This window comes from Emydura macquarii, unplaced genomic scaffold (genome assembly GCF_026122565.2).
Source record: "Emydura macquarii macquarii isolate MOO-44397 ecotype Brisbane River unplaced genomic scaffold, CSIRO-AGI_Emac_v2 contig_2897, whole genome shotgun sequence".
NCBI classification, from domain to species: Eukaryota; Metazoa; Chordata; order Testudines; family Chelidae; genus Emydura; species Emydura macquarii.
Window position 1 is genome coordinate 49,950,557 of NW_027133034.1, and position 21,388 is coordinate 49,971,944.

At 38.6% G+C, this 21,388-nt stretch overlaps 1 protein-coding gene across 2 annotated transcripts in view; it reads right to left on the minus strand.

The window, feature by feature from the left end:
* Window positions 1-21,388, minus strand: part of WDR41 (WD repeat domain 41) — a 33,178-nt gene continuing 11,790 nt past the window's right edge. Inside the window, exons 4-13 of one of the 2 annotated variants that reach the window (XM_067569179.1) lie at window positions 19,941-20,072; window positions 19,510-19,572; window positions 18,079-18,190; window positions 13,898-13,960; window positions 11,565-11,657; window positions 9,199-9,383; window positions 5,806-5,927; window positions 4,752-4,840; window positions 2,859-2,992; window positions 1-303 (exon numbers count right to left, since the gene is read on the minus strand). In XM_067569179.1, the coding sequence (XP_067425280.1) occupies window positions 151-303; window positions 2,859-2,992; window positions 4,752-4,840; window positions 5,806-5,927; window positions 9,199-9,383; window positions 11,565-11,657; window positions 13,898-13,960; window positions 18,079-18,190; window positions 19,510-19,572; window positions 19,941-20,072 (1,146 nt within the window). In that variant the 3' untranslated portion in view covers window positions 1-150. Of the gene's footprint in view, window positions 304-2,858; window positions 2,993-4,751; window positions 4,841-5,805; window positions 5,928-9,198; window positions 9,384-11,564; window positions 11,676-13,897; window positions 13,961-18,078; window positions 18,191-19,509; window positions 19,573-19,940; window positions 20,073-21,388 lie in introns of both variants that reach the window. The other variant, XM_067569178.1, reaches the window with a different exon arrangement.

Below are 21,388 nucleotides of genomic sequence, written 5' to 3' on the forward strand. Positions count from 1 at the left end.
AAAGATACCACCTTTATGTATGGCATTTAAAAGGTAAGCCATAACACACAATGTTATTTTCAATATTTAAACTTTTCAAATAGCTCAATTTCTTTTACACACATACCTTATATAAACAGCTCATGCACATTTACCCCTTATTCAGCCAAGTTAGGATCTAAGCTGCAAATCATCATTTTGCTCTAATTTCTGAAATAATGTTAAACTGCGCAGTCTAGACTCTTTCTCTCCATCTTTCCACAAAATAATGAGGTGGTCAGCAGAGCATGTCACCAGTCCAAGTTCACTAAAGTACAGGAACATCTGCAACGAAAACCATTAACATGATCATGCTGCACATGTAGATTTAGACAAATTATTTTCAGCTTTGCGAACGACAGATCATTAGGAATCCCACAATATTTCTGTTTAAATGCAGAATAATGTTTTCCATGTATGTGAGATTTCATACAAAGTATTCCATACCACATGTAAGCTGTTTGATACTAAAATGTGAGGCAGAGATAGCAGAAAAAACAAGCTGTGCCACAATAATCATTTCTGGTTCTCACTTTTTATCAGTAAATTTCAAAGCACTTTCAGAAAGATCGTCCCCATGTTACAGATGGGGAAACTGAGCACAGAAATGAAGTGACTTGCCCAAGGTCACCCAGCAGGACATTGACAGAACAAGGAAAAGAACCCAGGTCTCCTGACAGCCAGTCCAGTGCTCTAACTATGAAGCAACACTGTCTCCTCCATCACACAAGGACTTATGTCAATGGGCCAGGGGGCCCTACACAGAAGATGGCAACTTCTTCAGGCAGCAAAGTGTGCCTCACCAAGGCAAGCACAGACTGACAAGAAAATGGCCCAGGCAGAACTACTAAAGAAAGGCAGAATAGGGAGTTTACAAGATAATTAGGACTGACAAATGGTGCTACTGGCATGTACACAGCATGAAGAAAGGAAAGCCCCTGAAGACATCTCTTCGTAGACTATCAACAATCTGCCAACAGTCAAGAAGCAACAAACAGTAAAAGGAACCAGGAATGGCAAAGCAGCAGATGTCACACTGTCAAAATACGAAAACAATTCAGTGCAGCAGTCAAAGGAATGTGTCGGTACGGCCATCTTACATTTGCAATAATCCTGATCTCTCAACTGATTAGGAAGATTCTGTGCTGTGGACACATTCAACCAAAGGACCCTATCGCAGCCTGCCTCCTCCATGAACTGCCATAGCAAGCAGTTACCAGCAATGGGGACTCTCCCAGACAGAAGTATTTCAAACCCACAGCTTTGGACATCATATTCCACTGGCAACTTTCATCATGCAGGCTAGTTTTCCATCTTAAACAGCTTCAGTCTGCTTGGAACTAAACACTGGAATTTTCCCCATGCAAAATACTGCAATAGACAGATCCAGCAATCTGCATATTGCCCAAATATTATAAAGTCTGTTGAAGAACAAACAGTTGCATGGTGGCACAGGGATTTTTCAGACATTGATTCAGATGCCGTCTCTGCAGGAAATGGCTGTGGCTTGCTGTGAATTGGATGTGGCTGGAGTTTTCAAGCAAATATGAATTTTTACATGAAAATCAAATAGAATTGTGGAAACATACTTTTTAGTGCATAGGGATACATTTTATACTTGGCTTTGTTTTGTTACAAAGATCCAAGTGGGAAAGCAGCTCCTGGATTTGCATCTCACTCCCAGAATCAACGGATTAATAACATAACATAATTGCAGTTATTAAGCATGGTTGCACTAGACCTTCTCAGCTATAGTGTAATAGTGACTCAAAAAAGAACTGTCTTCCACACAAGACTGTCCCTTCCTAACCTTACCTATCCTCTACCTTCTTTCCTATTTGTAAATATATTGGGGAAAGACTTTCTTTCCTTGTAATAGAAAGGTCCATGCCATCAACTAGCAGGAAATTCCCCACCCCTAGTGCTGACAGATATATATTTTAAATTGTTTTATATGAAATCGGTGCTGATGATATATGTGGGATGGAATAGACCTTTTAGCTAGGTGTTCTATCTCCTCCACCAACTCTTTCCTGCCCAGATAAATAATGTTTCTTTCTTATGCTGAAATTCTAGAACAAGAAATAGATACCCTTGTTGGTATCCCCCAGATTGGAGAACCATGAAGACACTAACATTTTTCTGAGCAGATAGCAGCCTGGAGCAGCCTGATTTAAAAAGGCAGATACAAGACATCGCCCTGTGTATGTGAGGGACATTTAACATTGCTTTCAGTCAATAGCCAAAAGAAACATAAAATTAAACATTTCTGTAAATGCAGAAAAGATTTCCATAAACCTTACAGGACAGAAGGCTGCTTAAAAGGTTTTATTTATTACAACTACTTTTTCGGGTAGCAGACTGAGAGTTGCAGCCTGGGGACCTGCATATCTGGGTTCCCAACTCCAGTTTCTGAGATCTTCTGAGAACTTAAGGAAAGGTTGTTTAAGAAACATGATAATGCGGAAGGTGATATTTTCTATGGCTTTTATTTCTACACTTCTCTTCCTGGAGCTGTAATTGTTCTAATTCTAATCTGGATTTTGCACCAGTGGATGTGATTTGTCTATCACATTGCACTAAGTGTATTGCACAATAAATCTAGGTATTATTTTGCACCAAACATCTTTGCGATGGATTCAGTTTCTCTTTTTTGAGAAATCTGCTGTGAACTGAGCAAGGCCAAAGCACAAGCCTCATGCAGCTTTGCAGCATGGTGATCCGATTCCCAGTCTCCTGAGCCATCAGTCATAAATTACAGATGTTTAAGAAGAAACATTACCATAATTACAGCATTAAATAAGATTCACATTTTGCTTCTCGTACAAAAGTCAACATACCTGCACTGCTGACGAATGCCCAATCAAATCGCCAATAAGCTCCAAGGAATATGATGTAGTGCTTTCTTGCATCTTTTTAGCAGTTTGGCTTGCTTGCTTGTTAGCCCTTCCAAATCCCCACATGTTGAGAAACCCTGGGACACATATAAAGGAGAAAATCATTCTTTCCATTTTAGCAAAGGCTTGTATTAATATTTGACTAATTAAACACTATACTTACTTAGAAAGATTATGGGGTATTGTCACTTAACTCAAACAATTGTGACATGATTACAATTTGAATAATAAAAAAAAAGACAATAGATATTGTGTAACAAAATATTTCTGCATTAAGACTACACACTTCTTAAATCAGTGGATAACTGAAACTTTTAGATACTGTGTTCCCCTTAGTAGACAGACAAATTAAATTACACACCTGGATTGTAAATGGGCTGAGACAGTGAAGAAGGTTTAGCACAGAGAGAAGTTGCCCAAAGGTGTATAGTGCAGTACTGAGGTTTACCTCTATATTGTACTGCCTAAATTGATCAGTTGTCCTTAAATTGACTGGAAAGAGAGGAATAAGGCACTGATCTCTCCCCTCAGTGGCTTGCACAAACACATTCATATGTTTTTCAATAGCTCACAAGCCCAAGTTTTTGTTCTTGCATTGTCCACCTATATATTTTCCTTCCTACAGAAAACTATCGCCCAAAGGGACTTGAAGACAAAAATGCTCTTGCCAACTGCTCTTCCAGGACTTCTCTCACCAGTTGCTACGTCCAGATATCCAGGAGCACCTGCAAATTCAACTTCCCTAGGTTACAAACTTTAGCAACAAGGGACAGGTAATTCCTTAACTCCCAACATGGATATATAATCTCTAGCCCTGCTGCGACTGGTTGTTTTTCCTACATCCTATATGCACTCTCTTTTATCCAGGTTGATTCTCTGCAGGCCAGTACTCATCTATGCCCTAGCCCAGTCTCCAAAAGACATTGGGTAAATTGTGTAACTATTGACAAGAGTTGAAAAGATGGAGTGTCATCCATCTATAGACCGAAGATGACACAACCCACACTTTCTTACTAACCCTACGCTCAATCTAACGAACACAAAACAAGAAGAATGACAAACTGGAAGCTTGTATGAGAGAGACGACAGGATAAGTGAACAGTTACTCTCTGGGATTGCTCAGAGAGAAAAGAATAGAGCCATATAACAGCAATTCCATCCACCCTCCTATTGTGTAACCCCATGTAGCAAGTGGCTTCTTCACCTGCTCTTGATTATAAAAATGATGCACCTGCTAGCTGAGATTATAAGCAGTATTACATCATGTGGTCAATCACAACTAATCAATGCAGCTCAGATTTTGAATACAGAGAACAGAATATTCACAGTGAACTGTTTATAACCAATGCAAAGAGTAAAAAAGTTTGCAAAAATTGAAACTAGTTAGAATGACTCTCTGAGGAAATTGTGATCTGCTGGTGAGTATTCAATGAACAAAGAACAGGCTTAAGTATATCATGGAAATCATCCCTATGAATTACTCACTCAGTTCCAGCAAAGACCTAGGGGAGAACAAAAGCTAGAAGGAGAGCGTTGTATGGTATATCTCTACAACCACATCATACCCCAGTGACTTCAACGGGGCTCCTCACTGTACAGGGGTCTACTTGGGCAGAGCTCAGTGGAGGAACTCTGTAGGTGAGGCTATTTTTACCAGCTGAATGAAAGTCTAGATGTCTTTGCTTATACATTCAGGGGGAGAAAGAATAAAGGAAAAACAAAATTTTTGGTGAAAACTGCTTCAACTGAAAGCACGTCATAGTTTCATTTTTTTTAAGCTATGCTCAGGAGCTTCCACTCATATATAACCAATTCTTTCTGTAGCTACAGACAAACCTGCTGGAACAGGCTCAGCTGGAAACTGCTGCTTTTCTCGTAGCTCCCAAATGCGAGCGCTGCCATCTTCTGAACATGATATCAACTGCCTATCAAACCAAATGAAGAATTGTATTGAAACAGAATCAGTAGGGATATATATTAGCACAAACCTACTTGTAAAATTTCACTAGAGGAACAATAAATCCCCCAAGATTCTATCCAATTTTATTACCGGTAACTCTTAAGAATTATTGTTTAACATGATGCTGAAAGATCTTTTGCAATGGGACAAATTATAGTGAACTCAGGAAAATTAGTATAAAACTATGCAAATTTGCAATCCCATCTAATGCTTATTGTTCTATAAAAACAAATATAAGTCTTAATCTGAAAGACTAATGCATGTGTGTAGTCTTAACAGCTTTAAGCATGCAAGTAGTCCAATATAGTGAGTCTACTCACTTGCTTAAAATTAAACACAGTGCAAATGTTTGCAGGGCCAGGGCTTTATTTTACCTTCTGATAGACATCTATATAAAACAGTAACTGAGAATGGCAACATAGCTATTAGATATAGACATCTATGACGACCAACTGTCTTGTCTTAGCTCTATTTTGATGGATTTGTAACTCGGCTGTAAAAATTAAGCACCTGCTAGAAACTTGGCACTAAATGACAAAAACTGGGAGTGATTATTTTCTTTTCAATATTTGTTCATTAAATTTATTAGGCTGGTTTTGAGCAACAGAAATGTTTAAATGCGTTTGGCATGTGGCTTTGTTTTGCTCTATTAAAACCAAATGTGAAAATATGATATTTCCATAATGTAGACTAATTATTTTGCTAAATTTGAATTTTAAAAAGCAAAAGGTATTTAATTTGGAAGCTGTGTGTACTGAGCATTTTCAAAACTTAAAACAATGCTCTCTATTTCTTAAGGGCAGATCAAGCCAAAGATCAGGTTCTCTGTGCTGCCTTGAGAAGTTAAATGTAACTCTGTAGATTGTCCCTCGCTACCCTTCTAAGCCTTGCATTTCTTTACTGCATTAAAAAATTTACCATGACTTGTACCTGTTTGGAAGTTTTGCAATGTGCAATACTGTGGAGTCATGAGCAGTTCTCTGGTAGGCAATCACACGCTTCATTTGAAGGTTATAGACATATATGCCCTTCCCAACAGCAGCAAACACACACTGGAAAGAAAATTCAATAGAACATCTTACAGAAACAGACATAAAATTATTACTTGGTAATAGATTTCCAGTGGTACTATGACATCATAAAGCCACTGCTACCAGGCTCAACCTGTCCTTTTAACCTGCATTAATGCACTGCCTTCTAAAGTATAAAAATATCAAATGATTGGGAAAGCTTTGACACTTCCCAGATGAGAGAGGAAGAATGCTCAATGGATAGGAGATCTTACATATCATTGCCACAAAAATGTACTTGTAATTATACTTAAATTCCTCTGTATGTTGAAATCCAAGTTGGCTGCAGTGATATAAAAATTCACAAAGTGCAGCAACTCTTTCTTTTGTGGAATATTTCTATTAAAAAACATTTTAACCTACTGTGATGGGGTGTACTCCCCACACTGGCCCTGCAAGAGCTGAAAGTAGGCCCAATCAGCTAATTAGGCTGCAAACAGGGGCGCTTTAGGCAGGATGCAGCTAATTAGAGTGAAGCTCACCTGTGAGGGGCAGGCGGGTCTTCTACAAAAGACTGGAAATTTGAAGCAGAGGGGGCTGCTGGGAGAAGTCTATAGTCACTCCCTGGGAGAATGGGGGGGGGACTACAGCAATGAATTGCCTAGAATATACTCCCTGGGAGGAAGGAGACTGGCAAACCCAGAGGAATGAGGAAGGTAGAAGATATGGAAGTGCTTCAGGTGCAGGGAACAGACTTTGGCTGCTGTATAGAGGGGTCCCTGAGCCGGAACCCCAAGTAGAGAATGGGCCTGGGTTCGTCTGCCAGCCACTGAGGGAGTAGCACTGTGAGGGAGTGAAGCAGAAGACTGCCTGAGACTACTGGAGAGCAGGAACCTTGCTACGTTCCCCCTGGAATGGGAAATCACTATAATGACTGGGCTGGAGGGCTGAGACATGAAGAGGATGCTCCTGAAAGCGAGAGAGGGGCTGCAGAGGAGAAACTGACAGGGTGTGTCCGCATGACCGAGCGAATCCCCAAAACCATCAGGAGGAGCTCCATGCAGCAGTGAGTAGAGCAACCTGTCACGCCTACCTACCCCAATTCTAGTTTAAAGATACTCAGAGTGTCTTCTTTCTCTGTGTAAGTTCTAAAATCTCGAAGAGCTTGCACATAGGGCCAATTTGTGTAAATTACAGACACTTGCAACAGCTCTGGAGTCATGTGTCACACACAAGATATGACTGATACAGGCTTAAGTTCACAGCCGGCTTTGTCACAAATGATCTGACAAACTTCTGTTTCCTCAGAATGAGTTTGCAGGAAAACAGTGTGTTCTGATGTATCTTTATACCCTTTTACCCGAACCATAGGGCCCGGGCCAGTTTATTTAAATGATTCTTTTATCACTATTATTCTTTATTTATGTCATGGCAGCATCAAGTGGTCCCAATATGGGAGTTGGGCCCCAATGAGCTGGTCACTGTATGCTCTTATAATGAAAGATGGTCCCTGCTCCAAAGCGCTTCCATGGTATTGCAGAGACTGCACCGTGTAGGGATGCTGTGCAATTACTAAAACATAACTGTACAGTTCCCCTTGTTATGTAACTATGTCTGGATGGCATAGTCACTATATTCCACTTGGATGGCAGCCATTATTAGCCAGAGTGCAGTATTCTACATAATCACTTTGCAGTTTTTCTCAGTAAATATACTGTGACTATACAGATCTGTCTGGGAACTTTTTCCCAGAATACCTTTCTGGGGCTGGCCTTTTAAATTTGCCAGAACCAGGCAGTTCCAGCCCTGAAGTGGACATTTTGCAGCTACCTGTTTTATCTCCCTCTCTTCCAGCTGATGAGTTTTGAGCTCCTCTTATGTTTTCCCACTATTATACCTCATAAGACAGCACATTCTCACAAAGTACTATAGTCTCTCTGAGTCCCATACATGGAAACACAGTTGCCCATACAGAGCTGCTTCCTCAGTGAATCCAAATACAGCAGAAAAAGATGCAAAATTAACATGAAAGAAAATTTTAAAAACCAAGAACATTAGGATGCGTAACTGGGAAATAATTTTGTTTAAAGTTTTAAAAAACTCTTGACTATTTTCTTCAGGCCATATCCTCCTCTTTTTGGAGTCAATGTGAACTGTGCAATTGATTTCAATGAGGAATAGCTCTGATCCTTCCTCTCATCCATTTCCTCCTGCTTACAGGCCAGCAAGGTTCTCATTTGCACAAGATCTTTGGATTTACATTGGGTAAATCTCAGCCCCTCTTTCCCAATTTTATTTTGAAATTCAAATATATTGTCATTATTCTGAGGTGAGTCCTGCCAAACAGAAGGGAGGGGAGGAGATGAAAGAAAGAGGATACAGGGGGGAGAGCCAACAGTTGGTTGTTTGGGGGTTTTTTGTTTTGGTTTTTTTGGGGTTTTTTTAGAACAATTTTTTTAAACAATTTCCATTTCAGCAGTTTACAAGCCCATCTGGGGAATTGGTAGGTTGGTTTCTCCTTTCACTTAACACTTGATGATTTAACTAAACATGTACTAAAAATGAACAATAACTTGAGGATGCTTATTGTCTACAAGATAATAATCATGTCTTGGGCTGCATATCTTTCAAAGAACGTGCACCCATTCGGTTATCACTGAAACATTATAAGCTCTGCAGTTCTGGACCCATCTTTGCAACCTTTTCAATCAAATACATTGGCCAAGTCTCTTGGAACAAAGGCAGGAATATTTGTTTACTATTGTGTGTAGACGTGTTCATCGTTTGGCACAGACTGTAAATATGCCCTTTGTTTAATTCAGTTTATTTTAAAGTGCCTAAGTTAAAACAGTCTGAGAGGCAAATCTTGAGTTGCTGCTCCAAACAGTTGGAATAACGTCATTTCACTGAAACAGGCACCGACCTCGTTTGGTTATTAAGACAAAATTTAAACATTTATTAAATCAGCCAATTTAAAACTAATTATATTGTAATTATTCATTGTTGCTGTCTGCTACTTCTCAGATTGAGTGTCTATGGACTTTCTATACTGAACTACTTGTAAATAGCATTGAGTAACTGCTGTAACCTTGAGTTAGTCCAATGAGCAAAACTTTAAATTAATACTATTGACTGCATTAATAAATAATAATATCCAGTTCTTCAGATATCGCAGTAAACTTTAAACAAACAACACTTATTGCTTACTAGAGTAAACTGGCAATGTTAACTTAAAGCACTCTGCTTTCTATTATAAAGTAACCTTTGTTTTGTTTGTTTTTATGTTTGGTTTATTTTGTTTAAAAGTTTTTACCTCCTCATCAGATGTTAAATGCTGAATTGAAACTTCATGTTGTTTTTGTGATAATTTAATTGCTTGTTGTGTGACTGTGTGGAGAGAGGGGTCCCACAAGTTGCACTCACATACTTGACTTGTCCAATCCAGCGCATCCCAGACTATCAGCTCACCCGCATGAGAACCAGTCACAAAAGTCAAATCTAGGCAAAAACACAAAGCTACATATTATAAAAACATTTCAAACTAGGAAGCAGCTCTACAAAATCAACAAAAAGGGTGCTAGATAAAACCTGTTTCTAAATTAAAGTGATTAAAGCTTATAGTATGTATTTGGTTAGGTAAAATCCTCTATCCTTTCAAATATGTTATTAATCTGATTTCTTTTTATTGATATAAAATTTAAATGTCTTGCAAAACTAATCAGAACAGAAAGCATTTAAATGTCTGTGATGCGTGCTATGACAAAGAGAGGCACCACCAGCAGAATCATGTGCAAACACTGAGGGATTTTGTCTTTATCCTCCATGGACACTTTATTTGTGATTCACTGGATCATCATCTCTCTGACAGAATATACAAGTTATTTTTTTGGTGTGGAGAAGGGACTATGTTAACCTGGAATGTAAGATAGGTGATGTTGTAGGATAGGCATTATTAAGCACAATTGTATAATCGGGTATGTTGTGGGACAAAGACCAACAAGATCATATGCTGTTGGATACAAGGACACAGTGGCTTAGATTCCAGGATGGAAGCTCCACCCAGACTGCTCATTTGGACCTATGTGGGGGTTGAGTTTGAAGGGTTGCTGGTAGGCTTCTGAGCAGAGAGGGCCGGACAGCTAGACTGTGATCAGGAAGGGAAGCATTGCCGGGCTCTTATAAGATTAGGCTTTCCCTCCTGGGGTAAGAGACAGAAAAGTTATCAAAAGCAACTGTTATGTTTAGTCTGGTTGAATAAGAAGTTGAATGGTTTTTCAAACCCAGAAGTGGGAGGCATAGTCAGTCAGTGGGTTCTGAAGAGATCTGCAGAGCCCTCAAAATAGAATTAGGGAAAGCAGCTGGGATTGCCCAATATATACAAGTAAGTGTCCTGAGAGGAAGATTACAGGAGGAAAAAAGGCTATACTAGTGACCCAGAGACATTAGCATTGAACAATGTATGCGCCCACGAAGGGGCAGGTCATAGCACCTGGGTTCCCCATTTGTAGTTGAATCTGTTTCCTGATGCCATTGCTCTGACAAAGAGTGGTTTCAGAAGGTGGAGCTGAATTGTCTGCCATGATCATAACATCGCACTGATGAGGAACTTCCTGCAGCAGCACTTAGAGCAGTTAGGGGGTTGCCTTTTTAAACCCAGCATTGTTTAGTTGCTGGGATCGGAACCAATGGAAAACTGTGGGAACAAAAATCCCACAGATCTTGCTATTCTATAATTTAAACTTTCATCTTCCCAGTTTTTCACAACATTGCACCAGGGCTCCTTTGTGCTATAACCCTGACGCAAGAAGCCTCAATGCCAAATCCACAGGAATACTGGGCACAGGCAGAGTTGTGGGGAAAGGCCAAAGAAGGGAGGGGAGAAGCAGGAGAGGGTGTAACAGGCCCAAAATAGAGGCAGGGCAGAAGTTAGGGCAACATCAGCTCCTGCATCCTCTGATCAGGGAAGGCACACATTAACTGATCTTGGTCTCTGTACTGGTGCAGGAATGAAACTGGCTCAGACTCCAGAGCTGTTCATTTGTTCAGATGGTTTTGCATTAGTATTGAACCTTAAATCCATTTAAAGCAACACTAAAATCACAAATTGATTTTTATAAGCTATTTGAGTGACCATGATGTGTTGCAAACTTGTGGTTTTTTTAAAGCAACATAACATTTTCCTTAAAATTTTGCAATTTCTTCCAGCAGCCTTATCTATGATGACCTACCATAGTAATCTATGTTAAGCAATTGTAGGCGGCCATGGAAGGGAACGATAGAATGAATGGTGTTCTTAAACTTCCAATACAGCAACCAAGGCAGTACAAAAACCACACAGGAATTCTATTCCTGTCACTGACATAGGTTGTGACTTTATCTGAGGCACAGAGGAGCCAATCTAGCTTAGCTTCCCCATCCAGACAATAAGGATAATACTTACTTAACAGGGATGTTGTGAGGATCAGTTAGTGTTAGTGAAGTTCTTTGATTTAAAGCATTTCAGAAATATCATTACATATAGATTTTTAAATTTGACTATCCTCATAACTCCATATGAGAGTTCCTCTAGTGGTTAGAAAGTTTTGTTCCAGTTATGTGTTTGGCCACAAGCAAAATAAAATTCAGAGCTGAAAATATTCCACTAACTACCGATTCTAACCAATAAAGCATCAATCTTACCATTGACACTGACCAGCGAGAGGATGTTATCTTGATGGTCAATCAGGCGTTTTATTTGAAGGACATCCCAACCTTCAGATCCCTCTGTGGAAACTACCAACCTAAAAATTACTTAAAAGATAGATGGACAAATTTTCTAAATAAATGTTATTTATATCATGTAAATTGCAGCTCTCTGTTTAAATAAGGAACACAATTATGAATTAAGCATGCCTAAAGTATGCTTTAGATGATGCAATGCAGTATGTACTATACAGTTTAAGACAATCTGAGTTTTCCCACCCAAAAGCTACAAAATTTTAAAACTTAAAAAAAAAATCTGAAAAATATTCTTAAGTCTTTTAGAAGTGTCTATAACAAGAGTGCAGCTGCTTAGAACCACACATTCAATTTAAACTACTGAAAAACCAGACCACCACTTGGTTTCTAATCTTTTATTCTGAAAAACATAAATTTTGGAATCCATAGCAAATGCAAAGAACACCAATCTGCTTACAAATACAGTGAATGGGCGTGAATACAACTGGACGCCTCTGAAAAGTATTCTGAGATGTGAAGGCTTAAGGAACTGGCTGCAGTATCTGGCTGAACTAAAGTATTCAGAAAGAAAACACTACCTCTCGGAATCATAGTGACTGAGTTTTCCAGGTGCTTCCCACAGTAAAGCATCAAGGTAATGAAGATCTCATTTTAATCAGTCCCCTAATTCCTTTTATTTCTTACCAAGGGGACTGAAAGTGAACTTTGGGAAGTTCAGATGTAAATTTTACACTGTGGTCTCCTCACTAAACATGAGATTATTTTTAATCTGCCCCTGCTTTCTTTTTTTCAAAGTACTATAGGTTACTGTGCTCCAGCTATATACTTTTTACCTGCTTAGCAGGAGTCATGAGACTTCGGTGGTATTTATTTAATATTGTACCTGGTCTCCTGCCAATTGGAGTTCTTTTCAGATTCTTACCTCTGAACACATTTGGAAGATGCCATGTGCCTTGATACTTTTAAAAGACTCCTCATAGATAACTAACAGCAGGATTACAGGGTTGTCTACTTTGTGAGATGTCCCACTTAGACTGAATACCAGTGAACTCTGAGAATGTTCAGCTATGTCCCCTAGATAATATTCCCTGGCTGACACCTTGCATGCATGGTTTTATGACAAGCAGATTCTAGAGAGGCCTAACAAGGGTAAAGAGTCTGAATTGGGGGGTGGGGAGAGGTGGAAGTTCAGATAATGAGTTCCAGGGAAAAGTTCAGGAGAAATTTGACTCCTGCATTAGAATTAGGCTCCAGGGGTGTAAGCGACCAAAATGTGTAGAGCTGCTACAGTCAATGCACACTATCTTGTTTCCCTCTCTAAGAACAAATGGGAATTTGGGTATAAAACAATTTAATCAAAAGACCATGATTCAAGATCATAAACTTGAATGAACTGGAAAATGTATGCCATTTACTAAGCCATATAGGAACCAAAATGTATCTGCACAATAATGGATATGGTACTAGTTAGGTAATAAGACATTGTCAGGCTGAAATTTTAAAAGGACTGAAAGCAAATATAAGGTATAAAAGAAAAAAGACTAGATGCATCATTAAGCCACTAAAGTAATTTTAAACTGGAAAAAAGTTAAGCAGCTTAATAAAAATATACACCCTTTAATTTATTTCCTAGCTTGCTTTTGTGAACATACCAGTCGTCTTTGGTCCAGCCACATCAGTCCCATTCCCTCCATCCCTCCCAGATCTGACCACTTATTGTCGACAGGGTTTTTTTAGCTTTTTGTTCCAAAAAATACCTTTATCAGAAATGATAAAATGGCTCCTGATTCCTAATTTTGAACCAAACAGGAAGCCAGAAACTCTCACCCCACCACAAAAGTGCTGTTCAGAGTTGCCAAAACACAACTTGGCAGAAAACAAGCAAAAGAAGGTTTTTAGAAAGAGCAGTGACTGCCCAGCACTGCAGCTCCAACAGCACTTCACTACTTCACTTGCAATGAGACCAAGATGTTATGTGTTACTCTCTATCAAGAAGCTGAATCAGAAGCGTTTTTAAAACACCAGATTCACCAGCTGTAATATGAAGTAAAAAAAGTAAGAAATAACACAGCCGGGAAGGCAGACCAGACTAGGGAAACAAGCAGATAAATATATACTGAAAAAACAAGGAAGGAGGCTGCTGATTAGAGCAGATGCCACTCTGTTTTCCTACACAGTTCTGATTAAACACTTCAATCCATGTGTCCTTGCAATCTACTGCATATTAGAAAAAATCTAACCATCCTGAATATATAAAGGCTTGTTGAGATTAAATTGAAATGTAATATACTCACTCAACTCTTTGCCAACAGCTGCTGCAACACAATTTTTAGGCAATTCAACCAAAGCACTGATATCTTTAAAAAATCAACAAAGAAAGAAAAAAGATTATTCTCCATACAAATATAACACAGTTAACCTCCCTTCTTTCATGACTATAAAAAATTATGGATTTTAATATGAGAGGTCAGTTCCACATTCTCAACCCAGAAATGAAAAGCATATTGATACCACAGATGTACTGGCAACATAAAAACAGTGTATTAAATATATTAATTTCTATGTGATTTATCAATTCAAGCATATTTCTAAACATTGTAACAGTGGCTTTTTAAAAACCATGTTCATGTTTAGCAAACACAGTGGGCTAGATCCTCACCTAATGTAAATTAGCAAGACTCCATTGGCCAATTTACACCAGCTGGCTATCTAGCCCAATATGTTTTACTTCCTAACTTTTTTTTTTAAAGTTAGGCCTAAAAACCAGGTATATTCCGTCACGCTACACTATTCAAATTATTTTAAACACTGATCTCCAGAGATGCTGAGTCCCACTGAAATTAAAGGGAACTGCAGGTACACAGCCCTTCTGAAAAAAATCAGACAATGACAAATCTCTTGTTACAAGGGGGATTTTTACAACTGTAAAATGACCTAGATACTTGCAGTCTTGTGGAAAGTGTTGCACAAATGTAGAATGTGAGTTGAAGGCATTCAGTACCTCACAGCATCAAACCCTTCCTCAGGAAAATGTCCCATAAACTAAGAACAGCAGTGGCTTGTGACTATGTCCACCAGACAGCACTATATACACTTAACAGGTTTATAACAGTGTTTTTATTAGCCCAATTATAAACTGTTAGCATGGTTTGTAGCTCTATACTGTACTTAATCTACAGATATAATTGTGTGATTTGGGAGCATTTTTAATTAGAATCTTTTCAAGATTTCTCCTTTTTTTGTTATATTATAGCACATGACTGATTTTATAGGTAATATTATGAGTCCACTAATAACATAAGTCAATTTATAGTTAGATTTGCATTCATTCACTCCCCATTTTTAATTCAGATAGGTTTGTGTATATATACACACAAAGGCAGATATAAAGCATTGTTTATATAGATTTATCTATTCTAATTTTAAAAATCTAGGATTACACACACACATGTAAAATAGAAACATACAGATAGTACTCCTATAGCTAGAAGTTAGCCATATAAATGCAATGATTACATATATGGGACACTTTACATCAGTGGTTCCCAACCCGCCGCTCCCCTCCCACTGGCTGCAGAAGGGAGTTGCTGCCTAAGGACCTATGGGGGTTACAGGATGCATGTGGTTTCCCAGCTGCAGCCAAGGTGATGGGAGATCAGCGCTCCCCTCCCCCAGCTCCAGCAGAAAGCAAAGCGCTCTGCCTGGGTCCCTAGGTGCTGGGGTCCCTGCTGGAGCCAGAAGGAGGGGAGCACTGATTTCTTGTCCCCCTGGCTGCAGAAGGGAGCCACTACCTAGGAACCCAGGTGGACTGCACAGGGCTACAGGACAATTGTGGTTTCCCTGCTGCAGCCAGGGGGATGGGACATCAGCGAGGAGGCAACCTCCTTGTTGAACTCCTTCCATTTGGCTGCAATGGGGGACAGGGAGTGGGAAAGTGCTGGTGGAGACTGGTGGCCCTTCAGGGTTGTAAAAATGATATCTGTGGCCCTCGAGCCAAAAAGGTTGGGAACCACTGCTCTGTCTCTCCAGATAAAATGGAGATTAGCAAGATTCTACTCTAATCTTCAAATACTAGTTACTTCATAAAGTGGTTTTATCTCTTTCATATATGGGGAAACTGAGGTATAGATTAATAGATTTGTCTGAAGCCACTGAAGAAGTCAGTGTCAGACCTGGGACTAGAAGTCAAGAATTTCTGGTTTCCAGGCCCATGCATTAACCACTCCACGACAGCCAACTCATAGATTTTGAATTGTGTGATAAAACAAAGGCAGACCAGCTCATGCATTAGGATAGGTGACATTGCTTGTATAAAAACTAAACCTATCTTTGTCACTAAGGCAATGTTTAAAAATGTAATGGTTATAATTGCAATATATTTGAGATACACTGAGGAAAATGAGTATCTGTACTATATTTACAGATATTGCTGCTTCAGAACATAGCTCTCAACTCTCAAGGTCCCAAATGTGTCACACTCCTCCTATACCATTTCCTTGGATATTCTCTTACCTTATATGGTTTCACTACCATCTTTATGATGAGGACTCTCAAATCTGCCTTCTCCCTTCTCAGCTGTCTCCCTCTACCTCCATCACATCTTGGCCTGTCCCTCAGACATGGTCTCTTGGATGTTTTACTATTAACTTGAATTTAACATAGCTAAAATTACACCTACTCCTTCCTCCCAAGCCCTTCCCACTCCCTGCTTTTTGTGTCACCATCAACAACATCAGCATCCTCCCACTCAGGCCCATAACCTGGGAGTCATTAACTAAGCCTTACTTGCCCTTGACCCAAATAGCCAAGGCTGTGTCCAAATGTTGCTTCTTCTTCCTCCACAGTATTTCTAAAATCAGATATTCTGTTTCTATCTAAAATCCATAGGCAAGTCCTCATCTATCAATTACTACTACATCTCTCCTATCTGGCTTCCATCCCCGCCTCTCCCACACACACCTGCTTTGATCATCTTCCTTGCCCATCTTCCTGGCCCTACCTCTCCTCCTCTAAATCCCTTCACTGGCTTCCTTTTTCCCACCACATCACATTCAAAAATCTTTGCCCTCACTTTCAAGACCCTCTGCTATGCTCTGCCACTGATGCCAGCCTTGATCTCCTCATCTCCCACTGCTTCTCGTCTTCTTCCATGCTGTCACTTATGCATGAATGCCCATCCCAAATTGCTCTGACCATTGCTTCCTCCTTCTTCAAACCCCTCCACAAACAGCACTTCTTTTGTGCCTTCTACATGAAAGAGGTCAAGGGGCAACTGGGTACAGGCATACATTTCTTATGAAAAATTACAAAGTATTAAAAATGTAATACATATTAAAATTGTGCATAGTTAATTGCATCCCCATATGCCCCTCATATCCTTCTTCAACAAGACTCTAAGGGTGAAATCATTGACTTTAAAGGGGGCCAGGATTTCACCCCAAGATTTCTGGGATAGGTTTCATGTCATCCTATCCATTTGAATTGTAGCTAGGACAATGAATTCCAAGCCAGAAGGGAGTTCTCGTAAGTGCTGGTACAACATAACTAGCTCTGTACTCAGTGAAAAAGACAAAGTAAGGTTCAGAGCAATTAAATGTTGTACAATTCTTCTCTTTAACGTGTACAAAGTTTTCCAATATTTCCCTTCCAGGAATATATAGTAGAATAAAAGCAGATTGCGAGGGATGGAAGTAAAATTGGGTCTGAAATGAGTGGCTTACCTCATATTGAGGTAGAGTTAAGAGTTATGCTTCAGAATCCAGAAAATACATGAATATTAAAACTTTGAGGTAGGAGGTTAAATTGTGAATCTGTGTAATCCTCCTGTGTGTATATATGGCTAAAATATCTCTGTTCTCTATTTTATGACAGCTACATGTAGCAATTTTGGCTCCAGCTGTGAACTGCAAAATTTTGTTCAGTGTTCTAGCTGCCTTCGTAAAAGCATAAAAAAAATAACATGGAGCAATATTTCTAACACATTTAGATGATATTTTAACAATATACTGGTTTAATAATAAATAGTTCAGAGCAGTATGAGTTTCTAAGTTCATATTAGATTATATTTACATTTCCTTTTGTTTTATACAAGGGACTGAATCTTGTATTTAAAACCCTTGGTCCTATGTACTTACAAAAAGTCTAGTTCCCTCACAAGGTATAAATCAGTAGGCTGTGGATCTGGCCCTCTGCAAGGGAATATGTATAAATCACAAGCTGAGGATCTAGTCAGCAAGTCAAAGTTAATGTACAGTTATTGATATTTGACATATTCTAAAATACTTATAACCTCCTGTGCTATGAATCCTTAATTCTGAAATGATTAAGTTGACATTTTTAAAATTAAACAGAGGGCAGCTTTAATATATGTTATCTTTAGAATTAAAGAGAATTTGCCAGGTTTCGTTTTGCATCATTAATACAAATCCATTTTACTTACACTTTATCTGCTATAATGAGTCATTTCCATTTTTACCTGCATCAGTAAGATGACTGGTCTTACACAAGAGATCTAATTTTCTGTTCCAAACACATAGATCACTCCCTCCAGACAACCATACATCCAGTCTTTGAAGAACTGTCAAACACTGCAGAACAAAATCAGATATATGACCCTTACAGAAGTTCTTTGGGGAATTTTTCAGTGAAATGACTATCAGCTTTAGCTAGGTAGAACTGCAGGACTATAAAATACATTAAACTCTTTCCTGCAGAATACAGAATTCACTCTCAAAACCTCACCATTTTTACTAACAAGACTGTAGAGCCTGCTTTTCAGAGGTGTGCAGCATCCAAAGATCCCACTGAAGGTGCTGAAAGCCAGACATAAAGAGTGAAATCCTACTCCCCAATGGAGTCAATGGCAAAACTCCCATTGACTTCAATGGAGCCAGGATGTCACTGAAAGTGTTACCATAGTAGCTATTTCTTCATGACTATACCTCTTACAAACCTTTTCTCTTTCATGTTATCTCTCTGAGATATTAAGGACCTAAAAAAGAGTTTACAAAGGCTTAGTCATGAGCAAACAGCTACTATGACAGTACTTTATACCCCTGGGACTTTCAGCTCCTTTCTCAGTTTTATTATAGGTCGCCATAGATTTCCCCCCTTCCCCCCCATTAATGGTAACTGAGAAGGGACAGATAACATTGTTGCTTACTGAACTTAAATAAGAATATAACTAATAAAGCAGCTTGCCACTCCATATGGCTCGGTAGATTCTCAGGTTGTCATTTTTGGCCCTGCCCTGCTCCCCGCTATCCAACCACAGTACATCTATAATCGCATAGTTGGCTGGAATACCATACTTGGGTCCTGACTGGGATCTCAGGGATGTCAGTCATGGTGGAAGTATCCACTCCTGGTGGCTGTGGAGCAGCAAGATCTCCTGGGGCAAAATGATTTTTACACTCCACCCTCATGAATCTCTTTTGAATGTTCATGTTATGTCAAAATTTTCGTGAGGAACACAAGTGGGGAAAAGGGAAATGGCAATTTTAAACAGCTTATAACTGAGCCAAACCTGAACAGAATTTCAAAGGACAAACAAAAGGCATAATTCCAGCCCAAAGGTGTTGTCTATGAAACTGGGCAGGGACCTGGTGCAAACAACTGTGGTGTTAGAACATCTCCCAAAAAAAAAAAAAAAAAGTGACAATCATTTATAATGGAAAATGTTAAGCAGCCTAAGTAAAGTAGTTGCTACCAGCGCCTTCCTTTTATTAAAGCTTTTATTTTCAGTGCCTAGATCTCAATCACTCCGCTACCTTTGAATTCAGTGTTCCTAGCTAACTCAAGTAGGTTATTCATTTTAAAATATTCTGTCTTCCCATGTCTCACTAGCTTTCACTACCGGTGTACTATTTATACACAAGCCTAAAACACACTTGGAGTTTTTCTTTACCTTTACAGTGGAATGGAAGCATGACACTTTCTGAACTTGCCTGCCACTATTGCAATCCCAAACCTGAATTCATTCATTAAGGAAACAAACTGAACAGAGAAGAATCTTATGACCCTTTTTATCATTATATGACTGAGTTTGAGAAATAAAAATGTAGACACACACGTTTCTAAACACTGACCTACTTTTCAAAATTTGGACCCTCTGAAATGATGCAACAACATCCATTTGTTATATATTCATTCATATTTTTGTGGTATTTTTAGGGACCATGTCTACTTGTGTATTTGAACAGAGGCTAGCACAATAGAGCCCCAGTCTTGACTAGGGCCTTTGGGGCCTACTACAATATAAACAATCACCACCCACTCTGCTGCCTGGCTCCCTGTTCCCTTTAAAACCAGTTGAATCTTCCTAAGATTTAAGGATACAATAACTGTCCTATCAGCAGATGCTGTTAAGATCAAATGATTTTTTTCTTCACAAGCACCAGATGAAGGAAATGCTGCAATAGCTGTAATTTTGTGCGTGTGTCCATGTAGCTCAAATAACTTTTCTCCATTCTGGAAAAAAAAAATGCAGCAAATTGATTAAGGGTAAAATTTTCAAAATCACCTAAATCCCTAGGTGCCTAAGTGACTTTTGAAAATGGGGACAAACTTCTAAATCACTTAAATGCTACTGAAAATATTACCCCAAGATGTATTACACCTAAATAAACTTGTTATTATGAATATAAGGAAATACTATTAAAGACCTATACATTTAATAAATGGGAACACTTGAACATCTGTTTTTAAAATGACTATTTCAGAATTTCTTATGTATTTGAATGGTTTCATTTTTAGCTTAAATGTTAGCCAATTTACTTCATTATAGTCTATTGATATCACCTTATTTCTCATTTGCTGGCAAAACACTATCTGAATTTTTTTTTTTAAATAAAACCATTTGACATACTTGAAACTACCTTTATTAATAAAAGTACCTGGCTGTTGCAATACTGAGTTTCATATAGGATGTATGTTCTCTGTTGTCTATGATCCTAACATGGGACCATGTTAGCTTAACTACCTAGCATGAGAGTTAACTAGAGATGCAGAGACAGCTGAAATTGTACACTTCCTTACACTTGTGAAATAACATGAAATATGATATTTTGACATTTATTAAATGCAAGTCACTTCAAGCATATAATAAGCATGCAGAAGTAGAAAAGTAAAACTCCAAAGTTGGACACCCAGACGTTTTACATCCATAAATGCGTTGAGTGTGCATTTTTACATTACTTGAATATTGATTCTCACACACACAACTTTCAGTTTCACATTAGAGGGTTATGTAATGTCTTCCATAACAAATGAAATGCTTACTAAAACTGTTCAGAAGAGAAGGAAGGAAAGTTGCAAGTTCCTCTGTCCATATTTTAAATTATACTGTCATGTACATGTTATGTATAATTTTTTTTCAAGGGCTTCATAAAAAGTTTAGTCTCTGAAATTTATCTCTGCCTCACTTAAAGAGTTTAACGTTCATACTTTAGAAAGTACACCAGATCTGTCTTTCAGTCTATCTATTTAATATCTAAGCTACTTACAAAGCATTCTCTTAAGCAATGCTAAGAGGTAACCTCCAAGATATCTAAAATATTATACAAAATATGAAGGTATAGATAGGGAGAAAACAGCATGTACATTATTATTGGAAGTACCACCTCTAAAATGCAGTATTCCTGTGACAAGTGTTACTATTCAACAAAATAGTTTTTTAAAATCTAGAATGAGACCTGTATCATAGCAAGCACCTAAGAGCTCATTTTCTCTCATTGACTTCAGTGTCATATCTGTCGAATTAGTTCCTATGGTAAGCCCCAATTGTG